We start from the raw sequence: 24,688 nt of genomic DNA on the forward strand, positions 1-24,688 counted from the left end.
TAAAGCAATGGTATGTCAACTTGTATATGAATATGTCAGACACCCCTTTGCCCAAGGAAGTCCAATACATTACAATGATTGGCGAGGACACAGCGCCCCCCTCTGGTCAAACAGGCGACTCAAAACCTCAACACCCATTCACTCCCTGGAGGCCCTCAGCTGTTCTAGCTTTTTAGTGCTGACATGAATCCAGCTTCCCATCTCCTTTCCAAAACATTATTTATTAGTGGGGAAACGGCAAATTGGCTCCAGATCAGCATCTACAGGCAATGTCACCCAGAAAAGGAAGACCTTTGCTGGCTCCTAGTGACTTTTATGAAGGTAGAGAAAACCAATTGCCTTTTCATTACAATCCAAACTTGATTATAATGGCTGCTCTCGATTGTCCTCCATTCATGCATGAATCCCCTTCATACCAATATCACAAAGCTATGATTTCACGCAGAGAAAACAACAACAAACACATATAGCAGTGAAACAATCAAACTATAATTAACAGTTCTTTAAAAATAATTTAAAGTTATTTTAAAAAAAGTGAAAATGGAAACATCATATTCAGATTGCTCTGCTGTGGGGCTGTTTAGTCACGCGCCCCCTGGTGGTCAGGGTTGACAAGTGCAACCCTCAGAGTCAGAAGCATCATAACAGCCAAACTGTGTTCCCCTAGATACGTAAATCACTCTTTAGTTTACAACAACGTCATCATTGGTCACTCATTTGTTTTTCAAACATTCGTGAGAACATTTCACACTCATCATTAAGAATAAATACAGTGAGAGAGACAGACTCTTTGAACTAAGACCACCTGCTTGCCAGGTGTGCGTACAGAGGAAGCAGGAGTGAATCTCAATTTCTGTAAAAAAGGCTTTGTTGTTCTTCTTTAAATAATATCCTTTCACCAAACAGACACTGCTCTGAAGGGAAAAAGATAGGGGACAGCAATGTGGAAGATCACTGTCAGGAATCAGATTGCACCTGTCGAGGTCAACTGTGTCAGTCAGTCCAAAGCATGAACTTGAGGGGAATGAAGCCATTTTAGCTTATTGAGATTCAGCCTGCAGAAAACAAACTACCATGAGCCTCAGCATTGCCACAGTACAACTGTGTGGAATAACAAGTCGTCTTCACTGCAGCCAGCTGTCAGATCTCAGTGCTTGGGTAAGTGTTTGACATTAGAGCAAACATACATCTCTATGAAATACACTTGCCTCGTGGATTACTGCTGCAGTGTAGGCGACTTGGGCTGTGGCCTAGTAGCCTTAAAAGGTAAGGTAAAAGTCAAGGGGTGATGGTAGAGTACACACAACAGACATCAGCAAAACGATATTTGAAAACAGTTTTGAGTGTGTAGTTTGAGGTGCGCTTGATTTATGTCACCAGACCACCTGAACAATCTCAAAAGCGGACACAAAACCTCCCAGATCAAACCTAAATCAAACACTCGACAAACTTCATTAATTGGGAAAAATTTGAAATGTATTCCACTACTATTTTTTTTTCTTTTTTTTTTTTTTTATCAATGTCTGGATCAACGTTAACGTAGCAAGATGAAGCAGACATGGCAGAGAGTGAGGCATGGTACCTGACAGAGACAGCAAGGATCAAACAGAGGTGCCTGGTCGAAGGGATGGAGGGCCAGGATCAGAAAAAGAGAGGAACGAGGGAAAGATGGGGAAAGATGTTGGTTGTAGATGGAGTGGAGAGAGAGAAAGGGAAGGGAATGAGAAGGTCGGCAGAATGATGACGAAGGTTAAAAGGTCGCTAGTCATGACTCTATCGGAGTAAGGTGCTGAGCTTACGGAGGCTTGGGCAAACGATATCTATGAGACAACCCAAGTAAGGTGTGAGGAGTAAGAAAGCTAGAAGAACAATGAAGGTTACAGTTACTGGGGAACAAGCGACTCTAGGGACAGAGGTGGGGAAGGCATTAGGGGACAAACCAAGGAAGTGAGGAAGATAAGGCCCAAGCAAATAGGAGACAAAACAAAGGGAGTAATAGGAGTACACAGAAAAATAAAGCCATAGAAGAACCATTTCTGGCTCCACAAAGAACCAATTAAGAACCTTATAATACACCAAGGTTCTTTGGAATATTAAAAGGTTCTTAATTCTTAGTTATTGGATGGTGGGTGATGGCATAAATGTGGAAAATAACCAAACCCCTCCATAGTATATATTGTGCAATTGCAAATGAGGCTATACAAGGGCAGATAAAAAAAAACCACAATGCAGGTGTCTAAGCAAAGGAGTGCAGAAATGGTTCTTTAAAGAACTTTGTGGAACCCGAAATGGTTCTTCTATGGCATCACTTCGGAGCACCTTTATTTTTCTGTGTGTAGGACAGCTAAGGGCCAAAGAAGCGGAGTAACTTGGGGTGCTGTGAGAGGGCACTTGGAGACAAACAAATGAAATACGGTACTGTAGCTAGGAGCTAAATGAACAGAGTAAAGGGTATATGTGAGACTAAATAGGGGCCAAACGTAGGGGGGCCACTTGGGATACTATGTGTGGGCCAGGGCCTGTGAATCTGGGAGGTGAACTCACAGTAAGGCACAGTGCTCTGCTTGTGGTCGATGATGCTCATTCATGCTGCTACAACCTCTGATGACAACTACCACAAACCACAGATAAAACATTGATGACGAAGCATATTTTTCCCTTCTTCTCACTTGTCAATTTCCACGTCGTCCCCATCCGCTGCTCCGATCTCCCGCTCCTCCCTTTTTTTTTTTTGGAATCTTTGGATCGTTTGGCTCTCTTGAATCTGGCAGGCTATTCCTCGTTATAGCACCAGAATATCGTATTCGTTGAAAAACAGAGTCCTCGCAGATCAGGCGATTGGTGCTTCTCTCTCTCTCTCTCTCTTCAGTCAGGTCCTCTTCATGTGGTTTAGAAGAATATACACACCTTACAATAAGTGAAGTCAACCGTTGGGACAAAACCTGCACAATACACCCAGAGAACCAACACTGCACATCATCAGCTCCATAAGCAAGGATTAACTCCTAGAATAAATACTTTTAGCCGAGATCTTAATTTAAAAAACGTTTGTTAGTCTAGGCTCAAGCCCTGTTTATGGAAGCAGCTCCACATATTTAACCCAGGGTTGAAACAGTCAGATCACTTTGTGTTCCAGCGGCTGATATTGAATGCATATCGCAGCTTCATTGTTGAGGACTCCAAGTGCTTCCAGAGTACGGGTTGAGTTATATGCCAAGCAGAAACGTCGTGGCAGAAACATAACTTGATACATTTGCACTACAACATAAGAGAAAGCTTTGATGTTTACAACAACAATAACATACATCACTCACACTTTCTTTTTTCTTAAATATGTAAAAAAAAAAACGACTACAACTTAAATATATTTGGTGTAATGCAGACATATTTAAATAGAAAGCTTTGTTTTATATCAGCTCTCGGTGTGGCTGATTATTGCACTGCGAACACTGGAGCCCTATTGCACTTCATAAAATCTTTCAGCCTCAACCACTGGTCTGGTTTAACTTCTCTGACCGTGGGTTAGATGTGAAAAGTCTTTCCAAAATCCTTCACATCCTCACATTGTTCCCTTTTCAAAACCACCTTGCCGTCCTTGTCCTCATTTCCTTCTCAAACTCAAAAAGCCGGCTCAAAGCCACAGGTAGGGGCAAAGAGCGGGGGGGGGGGGGGGGGGGGGGGGGGGGCGGAAATGAGGAGAAGGGGGAAGGAAAACAAGGAAACACTTTTGAAACTTAACCGCGGGTAGAGGGAAGATGCAGTGTGTTACCGACATGGTTGTGCCACCGCTGGCTAATTGTGCAGGTTAAGTCTACGGTGTAACCTCCAGTCTCGTCACAAAACAATCTCACCGACAGAACGACAAACAGAAAGACAGTGTAGGTCCTCAAAGGTCCCTCCATTGTGCCACATACTGTATCCACTGTATCCATGTTCCTCCTCAACATCCATTAGGTTTGTGGTTATCTGTAGTTCCTAGTTTTTGCATTCTGGATGCCAGGCACCCCGTTACTCCTCTTCTCTGCCGGTGGTGTCGTCCCCCCCCCCCCCCCCCCCCCCCCCCCCCCCCGGCAAAGCATCAGGTTTGGGGGTCCAGGTTGGACTATAACATGACTGGGGGAGGTGTGTGGGGGTGTGGGGAGTGTGGTGTGTGTGGTTGTGTTTGAGGATTTCAGCGGAGGTCTGTGTGGAGAGGGATTGTGTGGCAATGGAGGGTTGTTTCAAGTTTAAAGGTGTTGGACTGGTGTGAGACCCAATGAGACCTGGTTACTGGGTTGCTGCCTCTCTCTGTGTTTGCTGAGGTAGCGAGAGGCGTGGCCTGGGAGATTTCAGAAGGGATGGAGCGGTGTGTGTGTGTGTGTGTGTGTGTGTGTGTGTGTGTGAGAGGCAGGGGGGGTTCAAGTTTGCTTTTAGGGATTGAGGAGCAAGGTAGTTTTGGGAATAGCATGTGTACATGTGTATGTGTGTGTGTGTGTACATGTGTTGGCATGTGAGACTGCCAGTGTGTTTGCATGGGTGCAGGGGTGTATGAGTGTGTATGGCTATAACTTTATAGGTATTTGTTTGTTTGTGTATGTGGGGACACGGATCGGATCTGCACTCTGCTATCCTGGCCTCACAGTTTTTTCTTCTTTCCTGTGTCTGTGTGTGTGTGTGTGTCTCTGTGTATGTGTTTGCGCGTTATTGTATACATGTGTGTAGATGTGGCGGCCAGCCTGGTCATCACAATTTCTGTTTCCCTGAGACGATGGAGCGGTGCAGCTCCTCGTCCAGCTCCACAAAGCGCCCTCTGCTGGGATCCAGGAAGTATAGTCTGTCTGACACCATGCTGGGGTCAAAGCCCTCCCGACGCATCTCCGTCTTCTGAAACTTGTACGTGCCTGAGAGAGGGAGAGAGAGAGAGAGAGAGAGAGAGAGAGAGAGAGAGGTTATTTAGGCATCATGCTGTGCCTAACAATGCCTCTTAGCTGCTCTAAAAACACTGTAAATCACAGCCTTGAGTGGCTTATTGCTTTTATAAAACTGCAGTAACAAACAATAAATCTAACTTTTATTTTTAATGAATAATAATTAAATAATAATAATATTTAAATGTTACTCTTCTGCATAGCAATGTAGTTCTAGTACTGTTATGAGTGGTGATTTTCAGTTAGCGCATTAATGTATAAATTAACAGTCAATCAGAACTGAGGACCAGAGCGATCTACTTTATAATTCAAGCTACTACACTCAGTTTCTTATATACAATTGTATACTGGTATCAGGCTTGATTTCATCAATTTGATTAATTTAAAATGTAAACAGAAACTGTGATACATTTGCTAATTCATTCTGCGTAACTTCTGAATAGATTGAATTACAATCTCCACAGGTTTTTCAAATTTTCAAATTTCAAGACATTCCATTCAAGACAAGCCGTCTTTACACAGAGCATTTACACCGAGTTACTGGTGGATCTGACTCGGGGCTGATTTCTGTGTAAATATGTCAAGCCGGAGTAAAATGGTGGTTAAAATGACCCGGCTCTGACCAACCTCACAACCTGGGAGGAAGGCAGGAGAAAAGCCAGACCTGTTCTGTGTAAAGTAAAGCCAGAGAAATGCCTGTGCAAATACCATGGTAACCATGGTAACCATCTCACGCCACAACAAGCATTCCATCACCTGTGCATAAGGTGGCGTGAAAGCTGGGCTTATCAGTGGGAAACTATGGCAAACAGTCTCTTGCCATGTACTTGAGGCGAGGGAGAACCGCAAAAAAATCAACGGTAGCGTAATAGAGAGCATGGCCAGCAGCAGCGAAATTGCTCTCAATTTTTTACTTAAATTGAGAGCAATCAGAGGCCAGCTGAGTTGCTTCGATTACCCTAGACTAGCGATGAAAACCATGCAAAACCAACTGTATAATTTTAAAAATGCACAGCAATTGATAAAAAAAAAATGTGAAAAGCTGACTTCTTGGAGGTGTGATGTTTGACACAGACAGCAGAGAAAAAGAGCATTTCAGCCTCTCCACCCACCTGTCTTGTTGACCTCCGGCAGGAAACGGAGGAAGACAGGTCTGGCGTACGGAGGAAGAGCCTTCTCCATGTCCTTCCCAAACTTCTCCAGGTCGGTGGATTGAGAGGGATCGGCGATGGCCGCCATTCCGGCCTTACCCTCGGCTCCTGCGCGCACAGAAACGACCAAGTCAGCGGATTCATTTTGTGGACCGACTCAAGTTTAAGGTCAGAGAGACGCAGGCACATAAAAACTTGCATGCATGTGTTTGTGTCCCGCTCAAAGGAGAGAGGGAGTCACCTTTGATGTTACTTACCATTGTTTTAATCTTAATAGGCCTAATCATTCTTATTCTTACTTGTTACTCTGTTATTGACCAATAAAGCCTCATTGAATTGAATTGAATTGAATTGAATTGAATTGAACTGAGTGATGTGCAGAAGCCTCCTGGTGTCTCTCTATTATACTACAGCATCTTACCTTGCACCCCCCTACACTATTGGCTGGTGTACAGATGGCAAGTGACATCTGTGCTTTGTCTTTCATGTCCACCAGTCTGCACAATCTCACCTACACCTCAACTCTATGTGTTATGACATTTTAAAATCGGATAATTAATTGCCTGTCACATTCAGTCAACACACTACAGTAATAATGCCTCCACTGTACTGACCACAATGTGTTTCTTGTCAAGCATCTGCTCAGTATTCCCTTGATTTCTGTATACACCGCAGAAACCTCTTCAACTGACTTGTATATTCTCTATATTGCTTCTGATTTAGTTTTATGATTTTAAATAAATGGTTAGATGCTGCTTTCATGAACTGCCTGTGCTTTGAAACATCTTTTCCCTCAAGGTTAATCTTTACTTTCAAACGAAAACAGATAATCTTGTCTGTCATGTCAGACGATTTTACCTGGCACTTCCACTCCATAGACGACCACATCTTTCATGTCCAGCAGTCTGCTCAGAGTTCCTTCCACCTCGGTGGTCGAGACATTCTCTCCTTTCCAGCGGAAAGTGTCTCCTGTGCGATCCTTGAAGTACATGTAGCCACAGTCATCCATGATCAGCACATCGCCTGGTGAGGGGGGGCGAGAGATCATATTCAATCAAAAGGTTTAGGTGGCATGGAATATCTCAATGTGTGTGTGTGTGTGTGTGTGTGTGTGTGTGGAGACTCGGACTCTAACCAGAGAGATAGGCACTGTCTCCCTTCTTGAAGACGCTCTGGGCGATCTTCTTGGTGGTTGCTGACTGGTTGACGTAGCCATCGAACCTCCGCAGAGGGTCATTCTGAATAATTCTGCCTACCAGCTGGCCAGGCTCGCCTAGAGAGAGAGAGGGAGAGAGAGAGAGAGAGAGAGAGGGAGGGAGAGAGAGAGAGAGATAGAGAGAGAGAGAGAGAGAGAGAGAGAGAGAGCGAGAGAGAGAAAGAGAGAAAAAAAGTGTGAGGCAGAGAAATTTATGAACAAATTTACAACTGACATTCATGTGATATTTAATTATCTATTTCCATAACAAATAAGTGGATAGTATTTGAGCTCCCTCGGGTGATTCAGAGAGGACCCAGTATGAGCGCTTGTATAGGCTGCAATATAATAAATAATATATGAATATAGGTTTGGAAGGGGTGCAGGCTCTCTGGCTTTCTGATGAGGTTAACTACAGTAAAGCTGTGGTTTTCAGGCTATTTTTCTCCCACATTTTTAAAGAGCTTTTGTCACAACACCAAATGGATTCTGTTGGTTTTAGTGGCTATTTTATTGTCTAACCAAATAAAATACGCCCTGTTGTTATTAACCTACGAGTTGACAGTGTTCAACCCACCTTACGTTTCAGGAGCTTGGTTTTGGCAACATAACTCAACCATTTAACGTTTAATTTCAATTTCTCTGGAGTAAATTACTTTATTATAGCATGAGTGGTAGATAGATGTATAGAGACACACAGACCATCTAGGTAGTTATGGGGTAGAGATAACTCTTCAGTCTCTCTTTATGCTTGTCTACATATAAGACATGTTTTTGCATTTACTACAAACTACAAATTCAGATTAAGTTCACGGATAATCTAAAAATATGTGTTTTGGATGGGAATCTCTGAGCAGGGAATGAGTGTGTATCCTTCTCAGGTGTTTTTCCCACTTAGCCGTGCCTCTCTGTGTATATCAATACTGTAAGTTGACCGGGTGTGAAGGTGATGTAGACGGTGTAGCTTCATGTGTTAACGTGTGTGTACAGTAAGCCTACCAGGTTTGCAGGGGATGCAGACTCCATCAGGCCCTCTAATGAGCTCCATGGTCTCCTCATCAACCTTCACCAGTCTGATGGGGTAGACGTAGGGTAGAATCTGACTGTTGAAGCCACACGCTCCGGTCTAGAGTAGAGACACACAAGAACAACAACCACAAAGCTGTCAGTCTGACGCGGTAGATGAAAAGCAGGATTTCCAACCAATCACAGCAGCAAACAAATGTCCCCATGTTACACTCCACTGATTAATCGTCTTTCCCTCACCTTGCTGTATGTCTTAGATTGATTATCAAGCTCTGTTTAAATGTATGGCATCACAACATACACACAACATACAACTTGCTGGGAGATTTTTTCTCTCTCCAGGCTTGAGGATCTATGCTTCCCTTTGCTGACATAAATGATCTTTAACTCCCAAAATTGAGAAAATAACACAATTTTTTTGAGAATGACACTTGAATGAAGAGGACAAACACAGATCTGGCATATGGATAGTGTGAAGTTGTCTCATGTGAAATGACTGAACTGTTGAGGGGGCGGTGGCAGCCTGAGTGTTTCAGAAGTGGGACATTTGACCAGAAGGTTGCTGATTCAAACACTTGGGCTGGCTGGGAAAATCTAGGCAGAGACAGTGAAAGCTTATCACTCACCCCTCCCTCGACAACCACCATCAAGGTTGTTTAGTGCATCAGCACCACTTAATTACAGGATATGATCAATCAGTTGGACTTTTCATGTGTGCAAAAATCATGTATTCAACTTCTCTTCTGGTCAAGGCCACAGTCAACCACTCAGTTAGTCTCCCAAACGAGGGCTGCAACTAACGTTCTCTTGATTATTTTTTCAATTAATTGATTCATCATTTAGTCTAGGAAAATGTCAAAAATAATGACAAATGCTCATCACAATTTACCAGCTCAAAGTGATGTGTTTTTAAATTGCTTACTTAGTCTGACCAGCAGCCAAAACAAAACAAAACCCCAAAGTATTCATCTTATAATGATATGAAATATCATGATATATTTACTTGATACAGTAGATGACTAAAACGATTCCCACCTTGTTATCAAAGTTGCCCAGGCTACAGTTGCACTCTGTGGCTCCGTAGAACTCGGCAATCTGCTGGACGTTGAAGCGGTTGGTAAACTCCTCCCATATGGACTGGCGCAGACCGTTGCCCATTGCCATGCGCACCCGATGTTGCCGCTCCGTGTCCCGAACCGGCTGGTTCAGCAGGTACCGGCAGATCTCTCCAATGTACTGCACAATCTGGAGGAGGATGGGGAGGGGGAGCAAAACAGAATAGATTAGTGATGAGAGAAGACAGAGATAAGAGGAAAAACTGATTACTGATATATTGATTTAATGGACAGAAGTATCTACCAAGTTAGTTAAGCCAAGCCTACAACAATGAAAAGGGATTCAAAGTGCTTAACTCGGGTAACAGAAAATGTTTTTATAATTGTTATTGAGTTTGTGTTCTATGGAGAGTGACAGTTAAAATGTGCTTCCAGCAACACTATGAGTTTGTGGTATGCTACTTTGCCCGATAAATCTGAGGCAGGGACTTGTGATCTACATTATGCATGGGAATCAGCTCACAGTGCAGTTGTACTTGACACAGTCGTCCCAGAAACGCGAAGCAGAGAACTTCTTTTTGATGACTACAGTCATGCCATGTATTAAACACTGGCCCACTCCCACTATGTTACCTGCAGACAAAGAAGTATGAGGTGTTAGGGTCATACAGTACTAGCATTAACATGGAAATATACACAGAAATAATACTTAAAGCTACAATATGCACATTTTTTATTTTAAAATAATAATAAACTGAATATATTATACATTATCAGTCTGTCTGTGACCTTGTGTGAACATCCCTCAATCCCCCTGTTTGCCTGAAGCTTTTCAAAGAAGTTTGGGATGTTTTTGGGTTTATAACTTTTGCTGTGAGCACGACCAGCAGTGAGCTGGGTTGGAGCTATCAAGCGCAGGGAAGTGATAACAACAACAACAATGGCTGAAAGCAGTAAGGAATGAAGGAACAGTGAAGCTAGACATGCGTCAGGCCAGACCTGTTCAAAAACACAGGCGGATATCAGCATTGCTTTGTTTTTTGTTGCTGATTGCGTGCGTTCATTGTCTGCTTCTTCAGCACCTGTTGTGGTCTTCAAAAAGTGGTCTACAAAAGCTGTTACCTCAGCCTCAGGCTGGATGCCTTTTCAAGATAGACAACTTATCAAGAAGAGTGACAAGTGTTGGGGCAGGAACTTCACCAACTGAGGGGAAGGAGGGCGGGACTAACAATACACTTCCTGCCTCAAAGTGAAAGGTTGCATATTGTAGCTTTAACTGGTAGTCAGTGTTTGACTTAAGGCTTCCCATGCATGCACACAGACACAGACACACAGACACACACACTGACACACACACACAGACACACACAAAGACACACACACACCTAGCAGTTACAGTTATACCTGCAGAGTGGTAGAGAGGAAGGCAATCGTACAACACATCATCTGAGGTCATCCTAAAGCCATAATATACCAAGGCTGCCATGCGGTAGTACCTGAGAAAGAAGAGGGGGGGCAAGAGAAGAAAGAAATAAAAGTTAAGATCAAACTTTAACAAAAAGTTTTCATGAATTTCTCTTCCATTGTCTTCTAACAGCATTCACATTCAACATGAAAGCTAAAGGGATCAACAAAGAAAAGCAATTGTAGTCCCTGTGTGTCAGGCAGCTAGCTGCATGGTGCCTTCCTACCTGCTGTGCACAACAATGGCAGCTTTAGGCATCCCAGTGGTTCCTGACGTGTAGATGTAGAACAGGCGATCTGAAACACAGGAGGGAGAGACAATATACCTCTAAGAATCAACATGTGGCAGCATTTGGGACAATTTTTAAAATTGAAATTTAAAAAAACTTTTGCTATTATGGGTTTTTAATCTCCAGTGTATATTTGAGTAATTGAGGATGAATGCTCTGTCATTTGCAAATTTGCATTTTCAATTCACTTTTTTTTTTTTTTTTTCTTTCAAATTTTGTCGAATGCTCATTTCTGATTGGCTGGGCTTTGCTGAACAAGAGTGCAAATGCTTGGCTTTGATCTTTAATTACAGAGCCCATCCACTGTTTTGATAGCAAGCTCATTTTGACTACGTTACAGCATTAAATGATTGCCAGAGGCGGAGACACTTTCTAAAGACAATGGAAATTACAAATTCTCATCAAAGTCCCAGTGCTCTCAGGAGTACAGTGGAATGAATATGTAAGCAGAGGGTGGCAGCGTGGCCTAGTGGCTAGAGAGACCGTCCGGTAACTGAAAGGTCATAGGTTTGATCGCTGTAACAGCCAGTGTGTCTATCAGCGGTCACATGTCCTGTTGAAGTGTCCTTGAGGAAGAAACTGACCCCTACTTCTCATTCACTGTATGTCACTCTGGTAGAGCATCAGCTCATTACATAAAATGAAAAATGCAAAATGATGTGGAAAATAACAAAGAAAAATAATCAATTTCCAAATACATAAGAAAATTGCAGTATAAAAACTGATAATAATATGCTAGAAATTATCGGGATCAACAACATCCAGACATTATTTCAGAACCAATGAAATAGAAATCAGAGCTCAATCATACCAGGCTCTGAATAAAATGAAATAGAGAACAGAGGGTGCACATCAATCTGGGACCCCTCGACACGTCATTAACGTGCTTCCTGCATGATCGGATTGTGCTTGTGTCGAGCCAAAATGCATAAAATCCACTGGAAATCCACCCAAGACGCACTGAGGATCCGATCACCCAAACCAACTCCAGAGGTCAGACATGCATTTGGCCACATTAACAACGTAGTGTAAATTCAAAAGCACCTCCAATCCACATAGAGCATGTACTTAAATAAAAAGAAACTTTTGCGTGCAGATCAAACACAAGAGCAAGATACTCTCCAATACAAATGGATTATCAGCATAATAGGGGTGAAATGAGTGAAATGAGATGTTTACTGGCAATTTTAAAGGATGTCAATATTATGAGAACAAGTGAAGTGTGCGACAATCAGTGTTTTGGGAATAGAAAGAATTCTGTTTTCAATGTGCATATCGGACACGAATTTCAGTGTCAGGTGTAAATGTACTCCAGCTAAACGATATCAAGGCACATTCTGAATATGAGACGCATGTTAATGCCGCATGTGAAGGCGTGGAGGGGCTTTGCGACATGCTTGCCAAAATGCTCAGTGGAAGCAAATAAAAAGAAGTTTGACAGGATGGCAAAGAGAAATGAAGAAACAGTTATCTGATATGATCGTAGGGTAGAGATCTAACAATCCCTTGCTATACAGTAAATTACATTGGCTGTTGACTAAAATTACTAGAATATTCTGTCAGTAGATGAATTGACAGATTAACTGCTGATTGCTATTATGGGTTCACCAGTTTCTCCCTTTGTCCCATGTGGTTGCCTTGGAAACAAGTGGCCCATAAAACCTTGGGTGATGAGTCATAAGCAACTCCCAATAACAATAACAGTAAGAGTAGAGAGAAGATTATTTTGGTCCATTTTGACCTCAAATTTGATTTCTAATTTTAGTCATTTGGACAGTATCTTGTATGCTGCATCTTACCTACACCACATGATTACTTAAACAAAATGTTTACTTCATTACTTTCACAGGAACAGTCTACATGTTTAGATTTTTAATTGATAAATTAAGAATGTGTACTACAAAATAATAAACTAAAGCGTTCTGGAAAGCTAAAATCTGAAAGTGTGTCTTTTGATGTATTTATTTTTAGTCTGATATCTGATAACTTTGGTCAGAGTTTGTGATAAAAGCATGATTTTTAGACAGGTTAGACAAGGTTAGTGAGTCATACTACTGATTACTGGGACAGCAGGTGTTGTTGGCAGGAATTCATTTTTCACATTTTTCACTTTTCATTGATGAAATACCAAAACTTCTCCATGACCCCTTTTCAAATTTCCATGACCAAATTTCAATGAGCCTGAATTAAAAAGCAACCATCAACTACACTACATTTCAGAATTTGTTTGTTTTTCACTTTAAAATCAAGGATTATAATATTATTTTAACACTGTCAACAAAAATCAGTCAGCAACCAGCAATATTTTCCTCCAACAGGTCTGGACTGTTTCGGAGCCAGCCACAGCTTTTTGTGACATCTGACCGTATTAAAAAAAACCCATCTGTTTCCAGGTTTTCTGGGAGTGTGGGAATCCTGATCTTTGTCTATCAGCTTGATTGGTTATGAGTGATTTGATGGACAGGCGTTACCTGTGAAGCAGCGTTCCGGCCGGCTGGGCAGGTGAGTCTGGGCTCCAGCCAGCAGGGGTTCTAGGCACTCGGTTCCCTGTGGAACCCGTTTGGGGTCCCATTCTCCGGAGCAGAACATCTGAACTGTCTTCCCCATAGAACTGTGGACCTCACAGACCGCTACGAGAGGGAGGGAGAGACATCAAATCATATTAAATTAGATGAACTTCACTATCCCACACAGCAAGAGTGCTGCTGAGATGTAGAGCATCATTCAGGCTTCACAACGCTGGAGCGTATTGTGCGATTCACTTGATAATACACAGAGGGAGAGGGAGAAATGGAGAGGGAGATGAGGGAGATGAGGGAGAGATGGGGTAGTGGCGGGCAAGAGAAAGGGAATGAGGCATGGGACAGGGTGGGAAGATGGTTTGGGGTGTCAGGTGGAGGGGGTGGGAGTGCAAAACCTTGTGAAAGAGAGGGAGTGGAGCAAATGAGTAAGGAGAGAGAGGTACAGCCTTTGAATGAGAGATAGGTGGACAGTTATGGGCAAATTATACATCTGCGTCGAAGCTATGCTGTAGCTACGGCGGTGAGAGCATTTATGGTTCTACCAATGAAACGCTAGATGACAGTGGTGTGCTTTTTTAATATGGAGGTAATAATAGAAGAAGTAGCGTTTACATTCTCTGAAACTCATTTCCTGGGATATTTCTCACCACAAATTGTCAAATTCATAAATTACATCTGGTAATCTTTACAATTTGGAGATGAGGTGTCCTACATATTTGTGAACCTCCTCAGTTAGTCTCTCTCCCATCTGCCCCATGTTGTCTTCACTATCGCCGGACATTCAATACTTCACTGCCATTTCAGCAAAAGCTTATTGGAAAATAGTGCAGTGCAGCTCAGGCTACAATACAATACAGTCCTTGGCACACGATTTACAGTCATATAAAAGGATACAAAATGCACAATGTCGCAAAGTAAAAGGACTCAATAAAAATAATGTCATCAACCAAATACAGGTAGGAGAAAATACGAAGCGGGCCAATCACAGTTCTTACGTTGTGCTACACACAGTTACATTTTTGGAGAGGTGCATGTAAGATACAGCGGCAGCCTCTGCAGGCTACACCTGCAACGCAAAGACCTACAGTGTAGCTACAGCTTAGCTTCGACACAGAAGTATAAATGACCCTTTAGAAGGAGAAGGGAGAGGAAAAATTTAAATAAAACCCACATTTGATCAAAGAGCAAATTGAGGACAGTGCAAACACAAGAGAATAAAAACATAACCTGGGCACTGTGTGAAATTGAAAGAGAAAGAGAGAGAAAGAGAGAGAAAGACAGAGAGAGAGAGACACAGAGACAGAGACAGAGAGAGAGACAGAGAGAGACACAGAGAGAGAGAGAGAGAGACAGAGAGAGAGACACAGAGAGAGAGAGAGAGGGAGAGAGAGAGGGAGAGAGAGAGGGGGAGAGAAAGCTCATATTTTCCCCTACAAACAGACAGTGCAGCTTAATTTAAAAGCCTTATGTTTTGCTGGCTCAGTACTGATGCTACTGACTTGACTCCTGCTCAGTACCAAGGCAACTGGGTTTCCAATTACTTAAAGACATAAACCACGTGACACGTATAGGGTCCAATACAAAGTCTGTTGCATCAATCCCAGGACGAACAGCTCAAAACTCATTCTGTCTTTATAGCTGTTTAGATCAGTGCTTTTCAGATTGGGCGGGGAGCACAAAGAGAGTCGTGAGAAGATTGAAATTGGGCCCTAATTTATGTGTGCCAATTTTGCTAAACTGCTGCCTATTTCATGTTATCAATGCCTCCCAAGCCCAAGCAATGTAAGGCAGTCTAAACAACACACTGGAGGTTAGTAGATTATGCATTCATTATAAAACAGATAGTTCCGGTCCTCAGTTCTGATTGGCACGCTGTTGATTGGCAAGCTGTTGTAAAATACCCAATAAACACACATCTGTGATCATGTAACAGTTAATTTAAATATCAATGTGCTGACCAAAAATCACCACTCACTATGGGACTTAACTGTTGCTTAGCAACTACTTTGTTTATCTTTTGGTCGGGAACTATATTGCTTGGGAGAAAAACAACATTTAGTTATTTAATTATTGAATTATTATCTATTTATAATCTTTTTTAGTACAATGATTTGTTACTGCCGTTTTATAAAAGCAATAAGCGACCTGATGCAGTGCTTTACAGTGATTTTAAGTCTGCTTCATCGTTGCTTAGATTTTGTTTAATGACCCTCCAAGTTTGAAAATCAGTTTACAGTATAAATGGAGCATTGCTTTAGTTCAGACAGGACACGGAAGTCACGTGTTGCTAGTCATCAGCTGATCGCTACACACACCAATCACAATCCATTCTCATAACAAGGCGGTCTATTTAAATGATGGCCTCATAAATGCCAAATATAACTGTATTACCATTTGTTGCTATAAAATGGTCTTATCTTGTGACTAGAGTGTTTCTGACTGAACCTGGTTTAGCTGATTGTTGTGCTGTAATCAGCCCCTCTTTCCTTTTAAACCTCATATCTCTTTCAGTTTATCAATTCTAAATCAATTATCTCCTCTGACCAGCTCAAAACTGAACACTGCAGTTTGAAGATGCCAACATTTCTCTAACTTCCCCCTTTTTTACCCTCCTCTTTCTTCAATTCATCAACTCTGTTTTAAGCACCATGGCCTTGGTGTTGAAGAGAGATCCTTCCTCCAAACCCTATTGCACTCACCTCCCTCATCACAGGGGGATACAGTTGAACCTGACACTCATCACTATTAGTCAAAGCCTTGACTTTTGAAACGGTAACACAGATGACCCTAGCACATATCCTTATGATGCCTCTCCAATCTACACCTCTGCCCCTCCCTCTCCATCTCCTCCCTGCTCTCCTCTCTCACCATCAGTCAGCTCCGACCCGAACACCACAGCCTTGGCGTTGGAGATGGTGACACAGTGGACCAAGGCCTCTAGTCTCAGATTGAAGTTGATGAGAGCGGCCTCCACTCCGATCTTGGCCATGCCCAGCCAGAGGCCCACGTACTGGGACCTGTTCTCCATGAACAGGGCCACCACATCCCCCTCCTGGAGGGAAGCAACAGGGAGTATCTTGTCAATTTTGTCATAACTATAATAATGTCATAACTATCAGTTTCTTTCTAAGGCAGCGGCCACACTGATCCATCAGAAAACGGATAGAATTATTGACGTATAGATTTCTGTCTGTTGGGCTGTTTTGGAACGTCATCATGGTGGTGAGGCAGAAATACAGTAGCCTAAAGCTTTGCTCATGATGGCGCTATTTCATAGAAAAAAGAAGAAACAGACTATACAGTAAAAATTAAATAAGAAACTGATCCCAATGTTATACCTGGCTTTCCCTGTTTTATCATTGTGTTGGTTGTACCGTTGTCTCTGTGTTCGCCGCTATTTTTTCCAAAACAAACGTAGGACTGCCTCTAACCACCTCTAACTGGCTAAACAGATGGTGATGAATCTATCTGTCCAGAAAAAGTTCAACTGGGTTGAACTTTCTGTTCGTCAAAACGGATGGAAATCTCATGGAGACGGACGTGTCGTCAGCTCTGTCCGGACAACGGACAGCTGTCATTGAAAATGAATTGAAATCAACGTGCACGGACAGACACAAAGGATCAGTGTGGCTGCTGCCTAACTCTCTCGATTTTAATCTTTCAACTTTTCTTTTCTCACCTGGATGGAAACAACATGTAAGAAGGTCTTGACAAGAAAGAGTCTAATCAGTTCAGTTTTGACATAGCTTGGAAAGTGTAGTTTTTAATGAACAGGAGCACCACTTTCCTCTCTTGCAAGAGTACAACACTGAAAACGAGTATTTCAGGATGGACACACACTACTTGATTTTGTATTCTGTAAAATCAGATACTCCCCACATACACTTGAAAGGACAGAACACAAGGAGAAAAGGCTCATCAAAGTTAATTCAATTTCAGATTCGTTCCAATACTGGGGAAGCTTTTAAAATAAATAATACATGCCACATTCTGTGGCTGCTTTTATCCAAAGAGCTTATTGATATGGAGCCTGTTCATAATAGGCTTTCACCACATTGCAGTTTTAATCAGCTACACCCCTAAAAAAGATGATTCTTTGGAAATTCTTTTGCTGCCCTTGTGGTGCTTTATTCATAAAGTGTTTTGGTCATTTTTCACGCAGTAAAGAAGCTTTTTACAAAGGGTTACTGGACCAAAGAGGTGACAAAAAAAGTAGCTAAAGCAGATTCTATTAGCACCAAAATGGTTCCACCATGATTACAGCCAAACATCTATTTTTCTATACTCCATGTAATATTTTGTTTTGTAGCCCTACCTTGAAACCCCGTTCCAGCAGCAGGTTAGCCACTCTGTTGGAGTATTCGTCTAACTGCCGGAAGGTCCACTTCTCCCCAGTCCCCTCGAAGATCAGCGCTGTTTTGTCCCCAAAGCGGCGCACTGTCTCTGCAAATATCTTGGGGATGGTGTTCTTCTCTCTGAGGTGGCGCCTGACGTTCATCTTCACCCGCAGTAGAACGCTTGCCGCACTGAGGGGAAAGAAAGAGAACCAAGGAGAAAGGTCAGAGGGAACAAAATGAATGGAAAAAGAACAGACAGTTATTGTCAATTTGTACTGAGGGCAACAGAAAGAAGAACCAGAAAGACAATTACAGTAAAAAAACACCAGTAATCACCACATATCAGTAGCACAATGTATCACCATCACTGTCATCAGTATGTGTGGTCAAGGGTGCAGGTGAGTACACAGAGTATACCCACCTACCAATGTAATTATCATTGAAATAAACATGATTATGTTTCAAAGTCACTTTGAGTCAAACATCCTGGTGTAAACATTGATACCCGCCTCCCATTAGCAGTATACCGACCTCAGTGATCACCACTAAACCACTGATGGATGTGATGTCATCACAGCTAATGGGGAGACACAGTCAATGCAAAAGTAAATGGCCTAAGAGAACTGCAAACTTGTAGAACTTGTTTTTAGGAAAAAATATTCATTCAAAGGAATAGTTCACGCAAAGATGGACATTTTGCATTATCTACTCACCATCATGTCAGTTGAAACACTGGTGACGTTTGTATTTAAATATCACACACAGCGAGTTAGGTGACAAAGCTTCGAGTGGAGAACGTTTCTTTAGAGTTCCAAAATGGGCAAAAATGACCATAAAATGACTCCAACAGCATCCAAGTGTTCTGAAGCCAAACGTTTGCACTGTGTCCAAAGTCCAATATTTACCTCATTATCTCCTAGATTACCCTGTGCACAGCGGTGCTGTTCCTCAGGGTGCCAACCAGTGTAGGAGGAATCTCAGTCAAATAATTAGTGCTCCAGCACACACCATGCCATTGCTTCATCGTTTATGACCTACAATCATTATGTAGCCGATCAATAAAAAAGTAATTCTGGCGTGCGCTGGAGCACTAATTATACAACTTGCCACGTATTCAAGTACTTTTTAGTCAGAAATAACAAAATGCATCCTGAAACAAACAAAGGTTTTTGGTGACTATTTTAGAAACCAAGTGGTACAGAGTTACTTTGTGCTGCAACGGCAGATTGAAGAGGAGAATATTCACATCAGTTTTTAATTTGTACAAGTAATTAGTTAGTAATTGATATTTCCTTTCCTTCACATATGGACTCCCCACATGTCCAATGAGCACCTCCAGTGAACACGTTTGAAGCCCATGCAGCGTTTCTCTTCTGATCAACATTTTAATAAGTTTATTGGCTAAAAGTTGTTATGTATGGCACCTAAAAGTTAAAGAGCGAGAATGTCACATCTTGGCATCTTGGGTATCATGTAAAATTCTTTGTAATTACAATATTCCCAACAGCGTTTGAAAGCAGCATCTGCTTGCTACTTAGTGACGGTTGGTGCTTTGCAGAACAAGTGTGGAAAATCTAGGAGATAATGACCCAGAGTGCAATCATCTGGCTTCAGAACACTTGGATTATGCTGTTTGGAGTAATTTTATGGTCATTTTCCCCTTTTTGGAACTCTAAAGAAATGGTTACCATTCACTCCAGTTGTTTTGGAGATGGCTGCTACAAAGCTGTGCCAGCTAACTTGCTCTGTGTTACACTGACATACAAACTTCACCAGTGTTTCAACTGACATGAGGGTGAGTAGGTCATTTTTATTTTTGGGTGAACTATTCCTTTAACAGCCAGTTAAAATAACTCCTCCTGGAATCATGGCAAAAGGCTGTTGCCTCTTGAGGTAAATTAACACACCTCACCTAAAAACACAACTCAGTAATCAAAGCAAAAGGCAGAAGCATATCAGCTCCAGTTGGTCAGCTCTTACATAGACCTATACTGTGCAAAACATGGCAGGAGGCGCAGTGTGGGGTTGTAAAACGTTACGACAGAGAGGGCTGTGTCGGTCCAGTGGGCAAAGTCTGCCTTTCATACAAATCTCTCACTTGACACAGCACATTTATGATGCATGTGTAAAGATAGCGGGCAATTTCCAGAGCTTTAAATTATTACTGAAAGATCAGAAATATCTTTGTGCAAACAGTCATTTAATGATGAGACTACGTCATGATTTTGATTATATGTACTTTACACATTACACAAGGGATTAGTGTTGTGCTAGTCCAGGACCAACAGATCATTTATTATTGTGCAGTTGTCTCAAAGACATTTGGCTGGTACACTTAAAAGGCTTTGTACACTGTGCCGACATGCTCCAACAAAGATGTTTATTTTGAGCTTATTTTGTTGTTACAATGGGGAAGCTGGATGAAATGGATTTAACTAAGGTATTCAGTTCTTTTATTTAGTTATTCATCAGACCTATTATTAGTTTGACCTATTATTAGCCTATTGTTCTTCAGGAAGGCCCATTATAAAATATATAATGGTTTTGATTATATACTATGAACATTTAATACATACATTCATACATAAATTTCAAATTGTTTTTCTATATTTACCTGCTTGAGTGGTGATTCATATTGGCAACAAACTGCCCTGCATCATTAAGGAAATATCCAACTTTTCTAAACTCCACGAAATTACAATTGTTGAACGGACAACAAACACATGCTTTATGCATGCTGAACCACCAGTGATGACAGCTAGTATTTGTAGATGACCACCATAGTACTTTTTATAATGAAAATACGTAAGTATTGTTAGAGCACATTACACTAAAAGAGTCTATGAGTTACTGTGGAAAAGGTTTGCTTCCACTGAATATTCCACAGTCAGTTGTGCCAAACACTGTCCATGTATGAAAAGTTGATCATCAGAACTGTCCAGTATGTACTGTATCTAAGGTTTGGGGTATTCCCATCTGCAGCAGAGTTTTCTGAGCAGGTGCATCCAACAAGGTAGCTGATGCAGAGTAGTAATAGTAGGTTTAAAGAAGAAAGAATAAATCAGTTTGCACTACTTTCATTATATGACAGTTCTTTCAAATATGAACTTGGTAAGTGGAAACTTGGGAATCAAGACAGAGGAGGCATTTTTGTAAAATTCCATGGGTGATAAAAAAAAAAGCATCCATTTTTTGAGCTCATTTCTGTTGGTCAGGTCACTGCAGCTCATTTCTCATGGAGAGGTCAAACGAGGCCGCCTTTTACTATTTCCTGTTTTATCATTAGCAAAGCTGTTGAGGAAAAAAAGGAAGTCGGCCACAAAACAATTACCATGGTAACCCCCAACTGTAAATATTAGCTTTAGGTAGACAGCCCTCCTCCTCCCCCCATCCCTCCTTTTGTCCTTTGTCTAAAATGCATTTCAACCTAGGCCTACCTGCCCTGACAAAGGGGTGAAGCGTGTTTTGCAGGAATATACAGCTTCTCTGGTTGCTGACAATCACACTCAACTCTAGTTTCTGGCTGTAGGTATTTCAAACTAAACCTGATGAGGAGGAGACTCAGGTCTTGGCCACTGAGTTCTTCAAAGTTAACAGCCTATATATGCAGGATTGCACACACATAACACTTACTTTACCTGCACACACTCCTCCCTACACTTTGGGCTGGGTGATATGGGCAAAATTAACATCACAATAATCATAACAAATTATTTCGATATATAATGATATCTGCTATCACATTTTAACTAATCAAATTGATGTTCATCACATTGATTGATGAAAGTCTCATTTTCAAATAATATTCCTTAAATTGGTTTCAGATCTAATTTTGCGTGAGATTTTTACTTTCTATCATTAGTTTGAACAGAACTGTGTAATCACGATAACTCAATATCATTATTTCATCATGATATGATTCCACTGAAAGACAATAAATGGTAATTTTGAATTATTGTCCAGCCCTACCTACACTTACTGTGCAACCAGCAGGATTCCCCATACTCCTATTCCCACACACACACACACACACACACACATATAATAAAATTCCATGCTTTTCCACGACTTTGCAATGATATATAGCTCAATTTTTAATGACGACCATTTGTCAGGAACTACAGTGTGTTCAAATGTCACACTTTTGTTAATTTGGGTGTCCAAGGTTGTGTTTTGCCTATAGCAACAGCTATCTCTAGCTACTTTGTTTATCAGGACACAGTGTTATTTTGGCTATTTGGCTATACAAAGGTATCTCAATGTAACAGCAGACACTTAAACTAGACACTGAAAATCTGACTGGTTGAAGAATAGATCACGGACACAGTAATCACTCAATACCCATTACTTTTCCAGGCCTATAGAGACACAATACTCAAATTCCATGACTTTTCCAGGTTTTTCGTGACACACACACACACATATGAACACCTACTCAAACCCCCCCATAAACACACACAAAATCACATCCCCATGCTTACTGCAGGTCTCTGCCGACTGTTTTCGCGAAGATCTGCAGGAAGCTCCATCCTCCAGATCCCAGGTAGAAGATCAGGATGGCCGGGAGAACCTGGAACCAGGGCAAGCCCACCAGCAGCCTCAGCACAAACAGGAGAGCTGTGCAACACGCTAGACGCATCATCCTGAAAGAACACACACACACACACACGTAGGAAATAGAATGTAAGCTGTGGAATGTAACTACCGGTTTCACATGTTTACAACCAAACATCAGTTCATCAGGAGAAAGGTTAAGTGTAGTTTAAGTCAGCGAAACAGGTCATGAATCAGCATCTTCACACTGGTATTCACAGACAGCCACTTAACAGAAGAATGTTATCTGTTATGATTTTGTCTACACATCCTGTCCCAATCCACTGACTCAGCTCACTAGCCTTCTTTACAATAGACCGGGCCAGGGTAGGGCAGCAGGGTTTAAAACGAATAAAACTGAGCCCATCCTTGATCTTTTTCTTTCAGTTACAATGGAATAATGCCCTTGCAGCCAAGAAACCTTGAGGAAATCCTGACCCAATGCCAGCAGTCTATGGGCACAGCTGACAGCATAGAGGACAGCATGTGTTGACATTGGTGTACAGTGCTACCTGATAGCTAGGAAGATGAGCCTATAACCAGTAAACGATAGGTTTAGATGGCTGCTTCACTATTATCTATTCATTACGTTGTAAAATAAACCCGCGCACTTCTTATTTCTAGGATGTAGCCTATTCGGAACAAACGACTGTACATTTTTGGTTGTTTTATGATTACAGCCCGTTATTATAACCGTCAAGATGCTCACACAGTGTGTTATCGCTCTGCGTCCATGCTTAATGACGGATAGGCTAGCCTGTATCATGGCAATTCAACAACTCATTTAAAATGCAGACCGCCGCTCTGAATTACAGCAGGACAATGTTGTAGACGTTTCAATTAGGTGTAAATAGCCAACGGACCGACACACGTCACACGCCAAGTGAAAGAAATGGATTTAGAGGGTAGATCACGCCACTTCATAGAAAAAATAGCTCCATCATTCGCTGCCGCTACACCCGGAAATTTAAAAGGCGCGTAGCATCATATTGCGGTAGTGGCGAGTGCCTGGGACGGGGAAATCATAGAGAGGCTCAACCCACTGCTGGTTGGGCTACACCTCACTACCAACGCCATGTGCGCTTTCGGACGGGGCCTTTAGACATAACTCGGTTAAACAATTGCCATCGCAGTGGGCTCCCTGATGTCGGTTATGGTGACAGGGACCGCTTGGGAAGCTGGGTGCGCAGCCTATTGCGCGCATCGGCTTAGCGGGGAGCGGATGGACAGTCTGACAGCAGCCTCTTTTAGATGAGGTGGCATGCTGAATGTGCTGTCCACGTTCACAAATGACCTTTCATAGCCCCTTTGACCAAGAGTTGCCTATTATTCTGGTATACTTGCCCTGCGAGGAGCTGATTTCCCAGTCCGTCCAATAGGCTGATCACTGACAAGGTTGACAGAGGACAAGAGAGCCAGCGTCGGCTCTTTCTCTCTCTTCCCTAGCAGGCTAAATAATAGCGGACCCATCCGTAAACTAAACAGTGCGGGGGACGCGCACAGTCGGCACGGGTTGTGACCGGACTGTCGCTCCACATACCTTGTATTGCGTCCCAGCAGTCACACTATGTATGTGCGCAGAAGCTCTCCAGACGTGAACCTCGTTGTGTGCGATTCCACCTTGATCGGCTTATAGGCTAGCCCGGTCCCCCGCTCCTCGCCTGGCTTGACAGAGGCTCACAGAAACACACACAGACGCACACACACACACACACCCCGGGATCTCCTGGAATAGAAGAACGAGCAGCCCCTCCTCCGGTGGGATTGGAGTCAAAATCGCCTGGCCCCTCGCTTCGACTTTGCCCCCGTGAACATTATCCGTTCATTGTTACTGCCGATATCATTTTTTGCTTCATTGTAGCTGATAAGCTCGCTCGCCAGCGTAATTCAAATGACCTTATAATTTTCTTAGCTGCGCCCGCCCACCCCGTTAGCATCCGACCAGTGTGTCAGGAATAAGCGCTAATGGACGGGTGCGAGGCCCAATCACATTCCCGTATATCTACACATCGTATCCGATAGGGGCGGGGTTTGCGGCACTGTGAGGCAAATGCGGCCCTGCTGACGACCGACAGTGAGGCGAGCACGGCGGTTTCCACCCGGTAGTGACAAGGCCCTGCTGCGGAACCGTGTGGCGTAAAAAAAAAA

General features: G+C 42.4%; 1 protein-coding gene across 1 annotated transcript; it reads right to left on the minus strand.

Moving 5' to 3' along the window:
• Positions 1–4,127: 4,127 nt before the first annotated feature.
• On the minus strand, positions 4,128–24,388 carry slc27a4 (solute carrier family 27 member 4). Its single transcript, XM_071904678.2, has 14 exons — positions 24,081–24,388; positions 22,429–22,590; positions 17,926–18,136; positions 16,479–16,662; positions 13,560–13,718; positions 11,026–11,095; positions 10,739–10,830; positions 9,858–9,967; positions 9,315–9,524; positions 8,253–8,379; positions 7,194–7,331; positions 6,917–7,081; positions 6,020–6,166; positions 4,128–4,880 (listed from the first exon to the last, which is right to left on the minus strand). Exons 2-14 carry the CDS (start codon positions 22,587–22,589, stop codon positions 4,723–4,725), a joined length of 1,932 nt encoding a protein of 643 aa, XP_071760779.1. The 5' UTR covers position 22,590; positions 24,081–24,388; the 3' UTR covers positions 4,128–4,722.
• Between the last annotated feature and the right edge of the window lie 300 nt (positions 24,389–24,688).

The sequence above is a fragment of the Centroberyx gerrardi genome, chromosome 2 (assembly GCF_048128805.1).
Source record: "Centroberyx gerrardi isolate f3 chromosome 2, fCenGer3.hap1.cur.20231027, whole genome shotgun sequence".
Classification (NCBI taxonomy): Eukaryota; Metazoa; Chordata; class Actinopteri; order Beryciformes; family Berycidae; genus Centroberyx; species Centroberyx gerrardi.

Excerpts from the sequence above, each read along its gene's own strand:
- slc27a4 (XM_071904678.2), bottom strand. The coding sequence starts at position 22,589 with ATGATGCGTCTAGCGTGTTGCACAGCTCTCCTGTTTGTGCTGAGGCTG. Across the intron at positions 18,137-22,428 it reads ACAGTCGGCAGAGACCTGCA|TGCGGCAAGCGTTCTACTGC; the intron begins GTAAGCATGGGG and ends CTTTCCCCTCAG. Across the intron at positions 7,082-7,193 it reads AGACAGTGCCTATCTCTCTG|GCGATGTGCTGATCATGGAT; the intron begins GTTAGAGTCCGA and ends CCCCCTCACCAG.